This window comes from Astatotilapia calliptera, chromosome 11, assembly GCF_964374335.1.
Source record: "Astatotilapia calliptera chromosome 11, fAstCal68.1, whole genome shotgun sequence".
Classification (NCBI taxonomy): Eukaryota; Metazoa; Chordata; class Actinopteri; order Cichliformes; family Cichlidae; genus Astatotilapia; species Astatotilapia calliptera.
This window is the reverse complement of record NC_137432.1, coordinates 29,677,412-29,693,457: the sequence shown is the minus strand read 5'-3', so window position 1 is coordinate 29,693,457 and position 16,046 is coordinate 29,677,412. Positions and strand designations below refer to the sequence as shown.

At 37.3% G+C, this 16,046-nt stretch overlaps 2 protein-coding genes across 3 annotated transcripts; both read left to right on the top strand.

Moving 5' to 3' along the window:
- The first annotated feature begins 321 nt into the window (after window positions 1–321).
- On the top strand, window positions 322–4,817 carry LOC113031535 (B-cell receptor CD22-like). Of its 2 annotated transcripts, XM_080308636.1 has the most exons (8): window positions 322–392; window positions 885–962; window positions 1,264–1,605; window positions 1,760–2,071; window positions 2,655–2,918; window positions 3,526–3,789; window positions 3,876–3,972; window positions 4,064–4,817. In XM_080308636.1, exons 1-8 carry the CDS (start codon window positions 383–385, stop codon window positions 4,173–4,175), a joined length of 1,479 nt encoding a protein of 492 aa, XP_080164762.1. In that variant the 5' UTR covers window positions 322–382; the 3' UTR covers window positions 4,176–4,817. The 2 variants fall into 2 exon arrangements, with proteins under 2 accessions (XP_080164762.1, XP_080164763.1); XM_080308637.1 differs by lacking the exon at window positions 2,655–2,918.
- Window positions 4,818–5,719: 902 nt separating this feature from the next.
- On the top strand, window positions 5,720–11,804 carry LOC113031538 (B-cell receptor CD22-like). Its single transcript, XM_080308272.1, has 6 exons — window positions 5,720–5,817; window positions 5,905–6,010; window positions 8,944–9,271; window positions 10,511–10,774; window positions 10,861–10,957; window positions 11,049–11,804. Exons 1-6 carry the CDS (start codon window positions 5,720–5,722, stop codon window positions 11,158–11,160), a joined length of 1,005 nt encoding a protein of 334 aa, XP_080164398.1. The 3' UTR covers window positions 11,161–11,804.
- The last annotated feature ends 4,242 nt before the right edge of the window (window positions 11,805–16,046 follow it).

Below are 16,046 nucleotides of genomic sequence, written 5' to 3'. Positions count from 1 at the left end.
GCTCTAAACATATAAACTAACAGTGGGAGAAGTCACCAGAGTCGTTTACACAAATAAAACAGCTGTAAACAGCATTAATGCTACCCGGTTAACACAGCACACTGACCAACATTGTACATGATGAGTTACAAGCAGTAAAGTGAATAACTCAGACGAGAGTTACTCACTTTACTAACCCAAATACAAGTTATTAATGTGGAGTGATTGCAAATGTTTACAGCAGTTTCTATGTTGCAGAGATCGTGGAAAGAAAAAAGGTGACAGTCACTTCTGGTCATGTTCACTCTCACTGTGTCTTTTGTGTTAGTTCCTCATTTTACATCTTTTTTGAACACTTCTTTAAAAACCTCACATCCAAAGAGCTGACTGCTCGACAAACATCATGAAATATTGTAAGTTATCACATTTTCACTATGATACGAATATCAAGGTTTTATGAAAATATGATGTGATTTTCTGTAGTTCTTTGATTCACAGATATTTAGGTGAATTGTCATATTTTTGACGTTTGTAGAAAAATGAATCCAAAGAAAATTAAAAACTTTATGAGACTATTAAGACATGAATTCACGGTCTTTAGTAGAATTTTTCAGAAATCAGAAACATAAATTATGTTTAATTGTTGAAGAATATTTTTAATAAATTGTATAACTGCTTTAGACTTACACCTTCCTCTTTCTTCTCTTTCATCATTTAATGTTTAAACTTTGTGAAATCAACACTGTATGTATATACTCTAATCTTTGTAAGGCTGAACATTTATGTATCTATATTTTTCAAAGTGACAATAACTAGCAGTAGTAATTTGGACCTTACATGACATCTTAACAGCTTTTCCTTGGTTAACAAATAATCATGTAAACTGTTTCCTGTGTAAACTTCAGACTCCCTTAAACTTCACTCTCTTGCAACAAAGATGGCTGGAACTCTGACTTTTCTTCTCGTTAGTTCTCTGCTGCAGGGTGAGTGAAAGAAACTTGACATGTGCATTACATAAAGATGATTTAAGTTGATGATAATAATAATACACTGTTGTTAATTTGAATTATTTCCTTATCAAATTATCTGACATCACTATTCAAGATGAATGTGCAGTAAAGTACCAAGGCTTTTTATTGATGAGATATTTAACAGTAAAAGTGTTTTGTATTAGCATCTGAATTTAATACTGAGTCGCTGTAACATGATAAATATGAAGGAAGAGATAAAACTGTTTGGGTTTTTGTTGTTATTGTTGTTTTTTATTATTGTGTTGTGTTTCAGGTGCGCTGTGCGGAATGTTCAACGTCAATATACCACAGAAGATAAATGTTTTGAGAGGATCCTGTGTGAACATCCCCTGCTCCTTCGATCTAGACAACACGCATGATAAGAACTTAGATGATTCATGTAAAGCATATTGGAGTGATTCATCTTCATTTACCAGTGAATATGCAAAACTAAAGCCAACTAAAGAAATGACAGGAGACTTAACAAAGAAAGACTGCACCACAACTTTCAATAATACAAGTCTTCTTCAAAGTGCTAAATACTATTTCAGACTGGAGTGTGATAATGCACTGAGATTCACTTTTACCAAAGCTGGTGTAGATATTTCACTCATAGGTAAGATATTTTTTTTTCATCCATTTACTGACAATTCATGAACAAATTACACTTGTGGAACTGCTTTGAGCTTGCTCTGAATTCACTGGATTTTACTCAGCATATAAAAACTGAAACTGCTGCTCACTGACTGACCAGAATGTCTGCCCACCAGCTGCTCCTCCCTCACCGACTCTGACTCCATCCACACTGGAGGTGGAGGAGGGAGCCTCAGTGAGTCTGACATGCTCTTCTCCAGCTCCGTGTTGGTCTCATCCTCCAGCTCTGACATGGAGCCCTAACCTGGGTCAGAGTCAGGAGACACTGCAGGAGAATCAGGACAAAACTAAAGTCAAGACCTCTGTTATGAATTTCACTGCTTCTCACCTCCATCATGGAAATAAAATCTCCTGCACTGCTGTCTACCAGAAACAAGATGGTAGCCCTGATGTCACTGCTGAAACAAGTTTAACTCCTGATATTTCATGTGAGTTTATTTTTTCTCTTCTAAACTGAAATTACAATAATATACTTTCTTGACTTGGTTTAAATTAGACATAAAATGGTCAGTCAATTACAGTGATGTTATGAGTATGCCATAACAACGTCTTTGGGTTTTATAAAATATAATGAAGACTTTAAAAGTTTGAATTTAATTTCATACTTTAATTTCATACATGCAGACTTTACACTGATGTGTGATCGTCTTAACGATGTACGTTTTTCTTTTGTTAGCTTTGTATTTTACTTTAGGATGTCTTCAAAACTAACAACACAAAACCACGTTTAGTGAGTCATGTTCCACAGTGGTTTTTTATTTAAACAGCAGCTTTTCATTTACATCCTGTTATAACATTATAGTGTTTCTAATTTAACACATGAGCTTGTCGGAACTTTCAGATTCACTCTAAAGCTCGAACAAGAAAGTAGAATTGCAGTTTTATTTTAGACATTTGGCTTTGTGGTCTGTAATAAGTTCTATTAATAGTTCAGCTAAAGCGCAAAATGACCTTTGATGTTTGATTTACGTAATATTACATTTAACACATTATCTTAATACTCATTTTTAGATTCACCCAAAGATGTACAAATTTCCATCAGTCCTTCTGCTCCAATATTAGAAAACCAAAAAGTGACTCTGACGTGCAGCAGTAATGCCAACCCAGCAGTAGAAAACTACACCTGGTACAGAGCTGATGGAGACCTGGAGACTTTTATTGGGACTGGAAGCTCTTTTAATGTTACTGTTTCAAAAGTCAAAAGTACATTTTTCTGCAAGGCTACAAATGAACTTGGATTTAAACGATCAAGCAACCTACAAATAAATGTTCAATGTATGTATTAATTAAATTAATTTTCCATATTTACTCTTTACATATCCCAACTAGAATTCTATTAATAGGATTGAAGGATGTGCAATACATGAATTGTTGTAATGAAACTAAAGCAGTAACTGATCTTTGGGGTGGAGTTAAATAATGAGACTGACAATAATCACATTACAAGTATTTAATTTAAGTATTGGTTATTAAAATTAGGAATTCCTGACAGCCACATTGTTAGGCACATAGTAAGAAGAACTAAAAAAAATTCAAACTTTCTTCAAATAGCTCTAAATCTTTCATCAATAAATCAGTTAAAGTTAAATACAGAAGAAAAGGTGATTTCATTTGACATGAACAGAGTCTTCAGAAAGAAAAGCCAAGAAAAACAACTTGTCATTTTTACTCTTCAGTTTCTGCTTAAGATGAAACCTTTATATTGGTGTGGTTTGCTCTCTGCTTTTAGAGGTACAATATTGTGTTTTGCACTCAAGAGTATTTAATATTATTTTAAAAAATATCTTTTGGGGTGCTAATGTATTACATATATTCACACTTACTCTGTAAATAAAACTGTCCTAACATTTCAGTCTGCATGTTTCTGTGCTCATTTTTTCAGATTCACCTAAAAACGTCACAGTTTCAGTCAGTCCTTCTGGTCCAGTACCAGAGAACAGCAACGTGACTCTAACCTGCAGCAGTAATGCCAACCCAGCAGTAGAAAAATACATGTGGTACAGAGCTGATAGAGACCAGGAAAATTATATTGGGACAGGAACTAGTTTAAGTACTAAAGTGTCCAGAGACAGACGAAGATTTTTCTGCAAAGCTGAAAATGAGATCGGGGTTGGACGTTCTAACCTGACTCACCTTGATGTTCTGTGTATGTATCACACAATTAAAATATTTTAAGGTTTAAGCATAACTTGAGCAGCTATAATATATGCATGGTATCATTATTCATTGCAGATTGTGAAACACAGTGTGGATTTTACAGTGGAGTCCTTCCTTGGGTCCTTGCTGGTGTGTTTTTCAGTGTCAGCGTGATCTGTGCAGCTTTCCTTTGGTATGTTTTAAAACTGGTTGTTGATTAAAACTAAAAGTCCTGCAGATGTTTCCATAAAATATTTTTCAATAATTGTTTTGTATTCTTCTAGCAAAGTACAAAAGAATGTGAAGCCACAAGAAGAGGACAGAACTTACATGTCACTGAATCGTAGAAATGTCGGCTCTTCAGAGTATGATGTCATTAACACAACTCCAAAGTGACCTTCACTGATCCTTCAGGATATATCTAATTTTGTTTTATTTTGTGTTTCCAGAGAAATAATTCTCAGTCACACTTCTCTTTATTAAATGCATTTAATAGCCACTGAGCGCTTATTCATCAGTTTTTTAAAGGGTGCTGGATAATATGTTCATTTTGCTTTCGATGTGAAAAAGCTGGGGCAGGGACATGATTATCAGTAGGTCACATAAGCTTTTAACAGCACTGTTTAGAAAATAGAGACATTAATGATCTACACGGCTGCTCTTTTCTACGTTTACAAGAAAGACCTTGAATAGTTAAGATGCCTTGTCAGACCAGCCACATATTAGTTTCCTGTAAATTTGCCCTGTTATCAGTATTTATGTTTCTCACACATGAATGTTTGATTATTTCCTCCTCAACCAAGTTTATTGCACTAAATGTTTAGAGTAAGATGTCCTGTCACCCGAATGCCATTCATGCACAACTGAACCTTGTACCACCAATATTACCACAGCAAATGAATAAATTGAACTGCTCAACAGTTTTTATTTTATACCATGTTAAATGTTTTCCATGGGTAACCATGCATAGTAGTATGTTTAGTAGATGTATTATTAATTATATATATCGACAGAATAAAAGAGGAAATACAACTTTTAGCTGGTGTGTGTTTGTGTGTGAATTCTACTGAAAAAGTTCTTATTTCCCCTTCTAGATATTGTAATGCCTGAAATCGTCAGAGTGCATTAAACAGTTTTTAATATGGACACTAGTTGCTGTCACACTGTCTCTTTTGCAACTAAGGTTTCAACTTCCTGCTCTGATATCTGCCCCTCCTCCACCTCCTCCCCTGACAGCTGTAAGACTGACTCTCCTTCCACAGTGTGGAGTAAAATCCTTTCTGCCAAAACCTACCCTCTGCTTCCTGAAGTACGGACACTGGTTGAACATATGAGGTCTCATATTTTCAAATATGAAGTCTCTCAAATTGAAAAAACTATTGGCTTAACCCTTTGAGGTCCTCACCAAGAAAAAAGCAATGGAAAGTTTTTTTTGTTTACATTTCTTATTGATTTAATACAGTTGAAAAAAATCAAATAAAGGGCCAAATTATAATTAAATTAATAATAAAATCTATCCAGGGCATTGGATACAGTTTATTTCTAGTAGCATGCCAGTGAACATTGCTGTTTTCATTCCATCAAAGGAAAGTATTATATCAAACAACAAAATACATAGTTTTTTCATCTGCAAATGTGAAAAATGTGCTACAGCACAAAGTACTCACATTCAGGCCACTTCTGATTGAAAGCTACTGTGCAACATCAGTTTTGTTTAACTGTTAACTTGGTTCAAACACAGCCAGGTGGAACCCTTTTGAGAGCCATCGGTTTCTGGTCCAGTAGAGCACAGTCCCTCTTGTAGACCAGGTTCAAGTCAAGGATGTATCAGAAAAGTGGAATATGCCATCTCCTTAACTTGTAACTTATAACTTCTCTTATACAGGTGTAATAGCATGTCAGAAAGTTTAATTCCTCCCACTTGCTAATTATATACAGGGATGAGTGATGGGCATGGAATGGTGATCTTTGCATTGGACACTTTGCTCCACCGTTTGACCGATGAAAGAGGCGTGAACCCACAGGCATTGTTTAAGAGGTTGACACATTTCTTGTCAAACCATTTCACTGCAATCCGACCTTCATCAGACCTGTAATAACAGGCTCCTTGGCCCTTCTTCATCAGGTCTTTGTCTGCCATCAGGGGAGCTCCACCAGTGCAGTTTGGTCATACAGTACCAATGCACCTGACACCCAAGGAGGTGTGCAAGTTCTGGACCAAGCTGAAACTTGTGAAGAACTGAGGTTCTTTTATGGGTTTGCAAAGTGCTTTTTACAACTTGGCCCCTTAGAGGTAGCTTCTGTTCCTTTTCACAGGGGAGCATTGAAGAATGTAGACCCCGCCTTGATACAGCAGTCGTGGATGATGCCAGATGAACTTGCTTGGCAGAACAATTTAAAGCCCCACTCATCTGGTTTGTTGGCAATATACTGGTGGAGAGTGCCAACCCTTGTGGCTTCATATGAAACCAAGACCTCAAACACACTGTGTGTTGAAGGTGGGTGGTATCATGAAATGGTAAATGGCCCGTATTTGTATAGCGCTTTACTTAGTCCTTAAGGACCCCAAAGCGCTTTACACATCCAGTCATCCACCCATTCACACACAGGTGATGGCAAGCTACATTGTAACCACAGCCACCCTGGGGCGCACTGACAGAGGCGAGGCTGCCGGACACTGGCGCCACCGGGCCCTCTGACCACCACCAGGAGGCAACGGGTGAAGTGCCCAAGGAGACAACGACCAAAACTGTCCAAGTCAGGGCTCGAACCGGCAACCTTCGAATTACAAGGCAATCTCCCAACTCTTGAGCCACGATCGCCCACGTGAGTATCATGCCACAGAACCATGTGATTTTTAGCCATATAATTGTTTAGCGTCCATATAGTACTTGTTCAACATGAAATTATAATTTTGAAAACTTAGTAATATTAATTTACCAGCTACTGTAATTTGGTTAAAAGGTAATCTGTTGTGATATTTGTGATTTCCACATGTTATTCTTGATTTTTACAATATTTACTAATATTAACTCAGAAAGTTACAAAAATGACTTACTGAGGAAATTATTTCAGCATATTCTTGCTGTGCTAACACTTAATGTGATTTATCAATAGCAATGGATATACAAAATGGGTCTAGTGGTCTGATTTTATGGCAAATAATCAATTTTAATAACATTTAGGTTATGTTAGCATTAGCACTATAAAGGGACAAATCAATCGTTTGGTTGACTACTTTTTAAAAAAATGATTCAACATTTAATTTCACTGTTTTTAATGCTGTCAAGTGACATCCATCTTTTTAGTAAGTCCTCTAACACTATCATACATCAAAAAATTATATCTTCCTACCTATGTTTCATCAAAAACACTCAAAATATGTTGTTTTTGTTTCTGACTTCCTGGTTGGGAGAGGTGTAAGAAGAGCCAACAGTTTTTATTCACAGTGCCTTCTGGTGGATTTTTTTGGCATTACAGATGTAAACTAATTGGTAGAAAAGACTGAACAAGGTAGGTCAATTTCAGTGAAAGCCTCAGTTAGATATAGGGCCTGAAAATGTGCTCTACCAATTGGTTGACCGGAACGCTAAAGGGTTAAAAAATGGCAACTTTGACACTTGCCAAAGAGCTCATCTATTGACATCACTCCCTTGCTGATCAGTGGCATGTAAGCTATTGATGTCACATTTTCTTGATTATTTTCACTTGTATCCCCATCTGAATAGGCAATAAAAAAGGAACTGATACCAGATTCTACCTAATGGAAAACTTTAATAACTGAATAGACTATAGTCAAGCCAAGTAGGTGCAAGTGGAAAGAGGCCAAAGTGTCACAAAAAGATGAAGCAGAGGCAGGTTGGCATTTTGGATGATACTATATTTGCAGCTGTTGGTGTGTGACTGTTGTGAAAGTGTGAATGACAAAGACATTTAATAATTTTGTATGCATATCAGATAATTTAAAAAAAGGTTTTATGTGAATAACCTTCTGTAACAGATTGATCAACCAGAAAAATCACCAGTGTCCTGTTTGGTGATACTATATGAACACTCTGCCTCCTAGTGTCAGCTTGTGTTGTTACCACCAAAGAATGATACATGAAGGACTGCATAAAATGGAGCTGGAGAAATAAATTGAATTCAGCTTTTGTCAGTGTGGGATGGTGTTGAGGAGCAGGAGCCTGGACATCAGAGATGAGAGGTGAGGCAGACAGGAAAACCTCATGCCTCAAACCTGAGTATTACCTGTAGGCTGAATCACCTGATGGGCTGGAGCTAGAACACAGGGAATTCCAAGGCATTCTCCTCATTCCCTATGTCCACCTCTGGGCCCTTGAAGGCCGAGTCCTCATTTGAGGATGCTCCCTCTAAACAGAGGACATCAATCTGATACTACTGCAGGAAAACTTCAGAGTCAGAACAGAAAGCTGCTGAAGTTTTGAGGAATTAAATGATGCCACAAGTGAAAGACTCTTTTTGAGTGGAATAAACGCTTTTATGAGCTCTGTCATCCTCTCATCATTGTTTCAATCATTTTCAGGCTCTAAACATATAAACTGACAGTGGGAGAAGACGCCGGATTTAGCGCCAGATGTACAATTAGAGCTGTTGTACAAATAAAGCTTTAAATAACATGACCGCTACCTGGTTAACATATGATGAAGCAGTAAAAATTAGAACTGACAGTATAAGACGAGCAAATCTCCAGCGAGAGCAGTCGACGTATTTCTGGCTACTCTACGAATCATTTCAGCACGAGTCGTTTATTAACACAATTAAAAAGGCCATTTTGTTAATAAAACACAAGTTTGAAGTTATAAAATTAATAAAAAATTAATATCTGACTGTGTAAGGACTCCAAAACGTATGTTCGCTAAAGATCGTGAAAAATTCACAAAGTTGCAGAATAAAAACACAACAGCTGCAAAGTGTGCCGAGTGCAAGTCTGAAATATATATATATATATATATATATATATATTTCACTCTTACCTATGAGTGAAATATATATATTTCACTCATAGGTAAGATATTTTTTTTTCATCCATTTACTGACAATTCATGAACAAATTACACTTGTGGAACTGCTTTGAGCTTGCTCTGAATTCACTGGATTTTACTCAGCATATAAAAACTGAAACTGCTGCTCATTGACTGACCAGAATGTCTGCCCACCAGCTGCTCCTCCCTCACCGACTCTGACTCCATCCACACTGAAGGTGAAGGAGGGAGCCTCAGTGAGTCTGACATGCTCTGCTCCAGCTCCATGTTGGTCTCATCCTCCAGCTCTGACATGGAGCCCTAACCTGGGTCAGAGTCAGGAGACACTGCAGGAGAATCAGGACAAAACTAAAGTCAAGACCTCTGTTATGAATTTCACTGCTTCTCACCTCCATCATGGAAATAAAATCTCCTGCACTGCTGTCTACCAGAAACAAGATGGTAGCCCTGATGTCACTGCTGAAACAAGTTTAACTCCTGATATTTCATGTGAGTTTATTTTTTCTCTTCTAAACTGAAATCGTAATGATTTACTTTTCTTGACTTGGATTAAATTACACAAAATGATACAGTTACAGTTATTTTATCAGTATGCCATAACAATGTCTGAGTTTTATAAAATATAATGAAAGCTTTTAAAGTTTGAATTTAATGATTATTTAATGATTTATGTGTTTTTTTGTTAGCTCTGCTTTTTAGCTTTAGGATGTCTTCAAAACTGACAATAAAACAAAACTACATTTAGTGAGTCATGTTGGACAGTTGTTTTTATTTTAAACAGCAGTTTTTCATTTACATCCTATGATAACATTTTCTCACATTATCATATTTCTAAATTAACTCACGAGCTTGTCAGAGCTTTCAGATTCACTCTAAAGGTCGAACAAGAAAGTAGAATTGCAGAAACGTTTTACTTTTGACATTTGGCTTTCTGGTCTGTAATAGGATGATCTATTAATAGTTCCGTTAAAATGCAAAAGGAGCTGTGATGTGTGATTTACATAATGTTGTGATATTTTGATACCATGGTAGCATTTACAGGATATTGTTTTATAGTGATATTATACAGGAAAACTGTTACTCAATAAGCCCATTTACTAGTTGTTTTTCTCTTTCTCTGTGACCCAAGAATTAATGTGTAAGAATCACAGGATGGTACCTCAAGGTCGAAAACACCACAGAGATCACTTCCTTACTCCCATCCTCCCTTCTTTATCTCCTAGAAAAGAGCTTGTTAAAGGCCAGGTGGTTTGTTTCAGAATTCACTAATGAAAGAACTCTGTATTCTATGTCTAGGAGTGTATTTTGCTGGAATGATCATAAATTGTAGCTGAACTGATAAACTACACAAAGGATACTTCTTTGCTCAGAAGGCAGGAAGACGTTTCCTTATTTGGTCTGTACCGGTTTGAACTGAGAACCTGCTGACACACGAACCTTTTTTTTCCTCTATATAAACTGTTGTATACTGAATAAACCTTTGAGTTGATTTTGGAAGAGCAACCTGAAGCAGTTTCTGTGTCATTTTGTTCTCCCAAGCTACTCCCGGCGCTGTAACTAACCTGCTGAACGGCATACCTGAGCTTACTTTGAATAATTAATTTTATACAGAACTCTGCTTATCGGTGCTCACGCCTTGGAGGAAACCCGATCCATGGAGAAACCCGGGACGGAGATTTCTTTCACATAATATTACATTTAACAAATTATCATTGTACTGATTTTTAGATTCACCCAAAGATGTACAAATTTCAGTCAGTCCCTCTTGTCCAGTACCAGAGAACAGCAATATGACTCTGACCTGCAGCAGTAATGCCAACCCAGCAGTAGAAAACTACACCTGGTACAGAGCTGATGGAGACCAGGAGACTTTTATTAGGACAGGAATCAGCTTAAATATTAAAGTGTCCAGAGACAAAAGAAGATTTTTCTGCAAAGCTGAAAATGAGATCGGGGTTGGACGTTCTAACCTGACTCACCTTGATGTTCAGTGTATGTATCACACAATTAAAATATTTTAAGGTTTAAGCATAACTTGAGCAGCTATAATATATGCATGGTATCATTATTTATTGCAGATTGTGAAACACAGTGTGGATTTTACAGTGGAGTCCTTCCTTGGGTCCTTGCTGGTGTGTTTTTCAGTGTCACCGTGATCTGTGCAGCTTTCCTTTGGTATGTTTTAAAACTGGTTGTTGATTAAAACTAAAAGTCCTGCAGATGTTTCCATAAAATATTTTTCAATAATTGTTTTGTATTCTTCTAGCAAAGTACAAAAGAATGTGAAGCCACAAGAAGAGGACAGAACTTACATGTCACTGAATCGTAGAAATGTCGGCTCTTCAGAGTATGATGCCATTAACACAACTCCAAAGTGACCTTCACTGATCCTTCAGGATATATCTAATTTTGTTTTATTTTGTGTTTCCAGAGAAATAATTCTCAGTCACACTTCTCTTTATTAAATGCATTTAATAGCCACTGAGCGCTTATTCATCAGTTTTTTAAAGGGTGCTGGAGTTGCTCAGTTTAGTGGGATTGAGCAAATCCAGCAGAAAATGCTTCCTAAAGCTTTGATACTGACTATAATCCTGTTTGTTGATAATGTAAATTTATATTAAACTTAACAGGTTATAGTGTTTTTCTTTGGGGTTTTTTTTTTATATATATATGTTCATTTTGCATTCGATGTGAAAAAGCTGGGGCAGGGACATGATTATCAGTAGGTCACATAAGCTTTTAACAGCACTGTTTAGAAAATAGAGACATTAGTGATCTACACGGCTGCTCTTTTCTACGTTTAAGAGAAAGACCTTGAATAGTTAAGATGCCTTGTCAGACCAGCCACATATTAGTTTCCTGTAAATTTGCCCTGTTATCAGTATTTATGTTTCTCACACATGAATGTTTGATTAGTTCCTCCTCAACCAAGTTTATTGCACTAAATGTTTAGAGTAAGATGTCCTGTCACCCGAATGCCATTCATGCACAACTGAACCTTGTACCACCAATATTACCAGAGGTGTGGACTCGAGTCACATGACTTGGACTCGAGTCAGACTCGAGTCATTAATTTTATGACTTTAGACTTGACTTGAAAAAATGTTCTAAGACTTGTGACTTGACTTGGACTTTTACACCAATGACTTGAGACTTGAATTGGACTTGAACCGGTTTACTTGAAAAGACTTGATATTTTACCCCAAATATAAAATTTAACATGCATATTATATAGAGATTGAAAATGTGACGTCATTCACGGGTAGAACCGCAAAGGATTCTGGGAACTCGTGGCAAGCGGTACTAGCGCACGCAGGCTTTCAATTAAAATCAGTTATACAGCGATAAAAAGAAACACAAAAATGTCAAGAAGCTGTTGTATTATTAACTGCAATAGCCGGTCGCATGACAGCCACGGGAAGCCGACGGGTAAAGAGATTGGTTTTTATCGGATTACGTCGTTGAAGAGAAATTGTTCAAGCCATGTTTCCGAAGTAACAAAGAGGTGACGGATGGCCTGGATTGCAGCCATTCAAAGATCAAATATAACGTCCCAGAACCCTCCAGCTCACAGGTTAGTCTGCTCCAAGCATTTACACGAAGGTCAGTGTTTTTTAGTAGTTAATACGTCATTTTCATAACATAATTGGTGATATAGGTTACAAGCAAGTCTGGCGCTGAACAGAAATTGTCGTGCTATGCTCCTTTATTTATTGTGCATAAATAGTGAATTGTCCTGACACAATATTGCGTTTCGCCTCTGTTATTATGGTACACTGATAAAAACATATACTTTTATTCACAGGATAAAACAGGTTTTTTGTATCACTAATTGCCCAGTACGATTACAGCATACAATATTATTGTCACTGCTACATTTCTGTGATGCTACCAGAAATTATTTCCACTACTAATTAATTACCGTTGAGCTCAAAGGTCCTATTAATAAACGGTTAAGGAATGTGTATTTATGACGACGATTTGTGAGACTGGTAAACTTATGATACTTACGATGGTCTTTCGTTCGACACGGTGCGTTTCAAGGTCCTGCACCCATCTGTCGGTAAACTGTACCTGGACTTGTTGCAGTGACCGGAAGTTACTAAACTTCATGAGTGTGTGCACTCACTCCAAGAACCGTATGATTATAAATATGCATATAAATATGCTAAGATGAGATAGCTGACTTCATCTAACTAGCAAATGTTGTCCAGGCTATGTTGGTGATACAGGTTTTTTTTAATGTGTATGATATTTTTGTCATGCGATTTTAAAGCCGGTCCTACAACCGCATCCAAGAATAACATGCAGCTTATCTCAGAACTGTCGGTGAAAACTATTCTTGGAGCTAGGTTTAATTGAGCTGCATTTTAAAGAGGTGCAATTTCACAATTTGTGTATATTTTCTAAGTTCACTATTTTGTCATGTGTTGAGAAAAACACAGATTTTAAAATTACATGGTCTAATATTTACATTTAGCATATAACTGCAACATTATTTTTTCGTTTTTTTTTTTTTTTAAAGACTCGAAAGGACTTGAAATTCAAAGTTTCAGACTTGTGACTTGACTCGGACTTTTACACCAGTGACTTGAGACTCGACTCTGACTTGCCTGACATTACTTGAGACTTGACTTGAGACTTGAGGATAAAGACTTGAGACTTACTTGAGACTTGCAAAACAATGACTTGGTCCCACCTCTGAATATTACCACAGCAAATGAATAAATTGAACAGTTCAACAGTTTTTATTTTATACCATGTTAAATGTTTTCCATGGGTAACCATGCATAGTAGTATGTTTAGTAGATGTATTATTAATTATATATATCGACAGAATAAAAGAGGAAATAAAACTTTTAGCTGGTGTGTGTTTGTGTGTGAATTCTACTGAAAAAGTTCTTATTTCCCCTTCTAGATATTGTAATGCCTGAAATCGTCAGAGTGCATTAAACAGTTCTTAATATGGACACTAGTTGCTGTCACACTGTCTCTTTTGCAACTAAGGTTTCAACTTCCTGCTCTGATATCGGCCCCTCCTCCACCTCCTCCCCTGACAGCTGTAAGACTGACTCTCCTTCCACAGTGTGGAGTAAAATCCTTTCTGCCAAAACCTACCCTCTGCTTCCTGAAGTACGGACACTGGTTGAAAATATGAGGTCTCATATTTTCAAATATGAAGTCTCAACAGAGTGAGCAACAGAGTGATAATATCTGAAAAAAAAGATCAGTTACGTCTCGTGGCCATAAAATGTTGAAGCCTCAATTTCATAATTTTTAAAGAAAGTCCACATCCTCTGTTAGCCCAGCCCCTGCAAATGTAGCCTTAGAAGAAATCCCATGATGTCCCTTTGACAGTACAGCAGCAGTCACATAGATTGCATAAACGGTGCTCAGCGTGGAGGCCTCAGGCTCATGTCCCGACAGAGAACAAAAATTAATTGCTGGATCTTACAGATTGAATCTCCACTATGAGACTACATCCACAGATAAAGACAAAACCTTGACTGATGAAGCGTAGCGAGGGAAATATGTACCTAACCAAAGTCTACTTGCACATGAATTGACAACCTGATGAATACTTTCATGAGAAAGTTGCAGTTTTGTTCAGCTTCATCCTTATTCAGATGCTAAAAGTGAAGATCTTGGTTAGGATCAATCTTCATTTGTAAATAAACGTTCTCAGTGTTGATACAGATACAGATCCTCCCTCGGTGACGATCACCTGTCCATCACCCTTTTCATTTCCACCTCAGATACTGAACTTGACTTTAAAGCACTTGTTAAAGCCCAAAAAAGATGACACAAGAAAACAGAGCTGAAAAACTGAAGATGAAGTAATCAAAATACAAGCAAACTACTAGGCTGCAAGCATTAAAAGAAAATGGATGAAGAAGTGCTATTGCAGCTGTTTCGGACTGAAACAGTCCTGCCGTGGTCATCCTGCATCACAGCATCAGTCTGTAGTTATCACTGCAGGTGATGATCTCCAGAGTGAATCAAAAGTTGTAACTTCTCCATCTGTGGCTGTAGTTCAGGAGGTAGCATAGGTCGTCTACTAATCGGAAGTTTGTGGTTGCAGACTGGCTGCTCCAGGCTGCATGTAGACTTGGGCAAGATACTAACCCTGAGGTGCTCTCCAATACATTCATCAGGATGTGAATATAAGATAGAAAGCACTTGTGCAAAAAAAGTATATAAAAATCTCTTTGTATGAATGGGTGAATGAGGCCAGCTGTATAAAGCTCTTGGAGTGCTCAGAGTGCAAAAGTGCCGGATAAAAACCAGTCATTTTACCATCTTCTTTGTCTAATCCTCTTGAGTGACGTGGTCTGTGTGTGAATCCTTTTGGAGCAGCCACAGTTGCTGCAGGTGTCCTGAATTGATTGGTGGGTTTTCTCTTCTGCTGAGAGCCTTCTGCTGATAACATGTGAGAGAAGAGCAGGTGTGAGAAAACAGAATCCATAAATCATGACAATAGTTTGATTTTTGCTGTGATAATGACATTTAGATGATTACATTGTCTGTCATTAAAATTGGATGTAGCAGGAAGCCTGGATGTCAGATGTCCTGATGGAGACAGACTGTCACACCCGACTGGGTCACTGAAAGCTGTAATGCTCAGAGAGTGATCTGCTCAGCTCTTTCATCCATTTATTAATATAATCACTGATGTTGTATTTCATAGACACAAACTCAACAGAAGCAGCTCAGCCTGTCTCAGGCAGTGTTGAAGTTCACCTTTATCACCTTTATCACAGACACAGCATCATCTCCATCATCACCATACAGATGATGTAATGACCTCTTAGCAGCTTAGTGCATGTTATTTGATTCACATTAATAGAGAGGAATAAACGCTTTTATGAGTTGTATCATCCTCTCATCATCTCATACATCGTTTCAATCATTTTCAGGCTCTAAACATATAAACTAACAGTGGGAGAAGTCACCAGAGTCGTTTACACAAATAAAACAGCTGTAAACAGCATTAATGCTACCCGGTTAACACAGCACACTGACCAACATTGTACATGATGAGTTACAACCAGTAAAGTGAATAACTCAGACGAGAGTTACTCACTTTACTAACCCAAATACAAGTTATTAATGTGGAGTGATTGCAAATGTTTACAGCAGTTTCTATGTTGCAGAGATCGTGGAAAGAAAAAAGGTGACAGTCACTTCTGGTCATGTTCACACTCACTGTGTCTTTTGTGTTAGTTCCTCATTTTACATCTTTTTTGAACACTTCCTTAAAAAC

What these genes read in the sequence shown, in the direction of transcription:
- LOC113031538 (XM_080308272.1), top strand. Translation starts at nt 5,720, where the DNA reads ATGAGTGATGGGCATGGAATGGTGATCTTTGCATTGGACACTTTGCTC. An exon ending in TTTAACTCCTGATATTTCAT is followed by an intron (nt 9,272 to 10,510) that starts GTGAGTTTATTT and finishes ACTGATTTTTAG; the next exon opens with ATTCACCCAAAGATGTACAA. An exon ending in ATCTGTGCAGCTTTCCTTTG is followed by an intron (nt 10,958 to 11,048) that starts GTATGTTTTAAA and finishes GTATTCTTCTAG; the next exon opens with CAAAGTACAAAAGAATGTGA.
- LOC113031535 (XM_080308636.1), top strand. An exon ending in CGTTAGTTCTCTGCTGCAGG is followed by an intron (nt 963 to 1,263) that starts GTGAGTGAAAGA and finishes GTTGTGTTTCAG; the next exon opens with GTGCGCTGTGCGGAATGTTC. An exon ending in TTTAACTCCTGATATTTCAT is followed by an intron (nt 2,072 to 2,654) that starts GTGAGTTTATTT and finishes ACTCATTTTTAG; the next exon opens with ATTCACCCAAAGATGTACAA.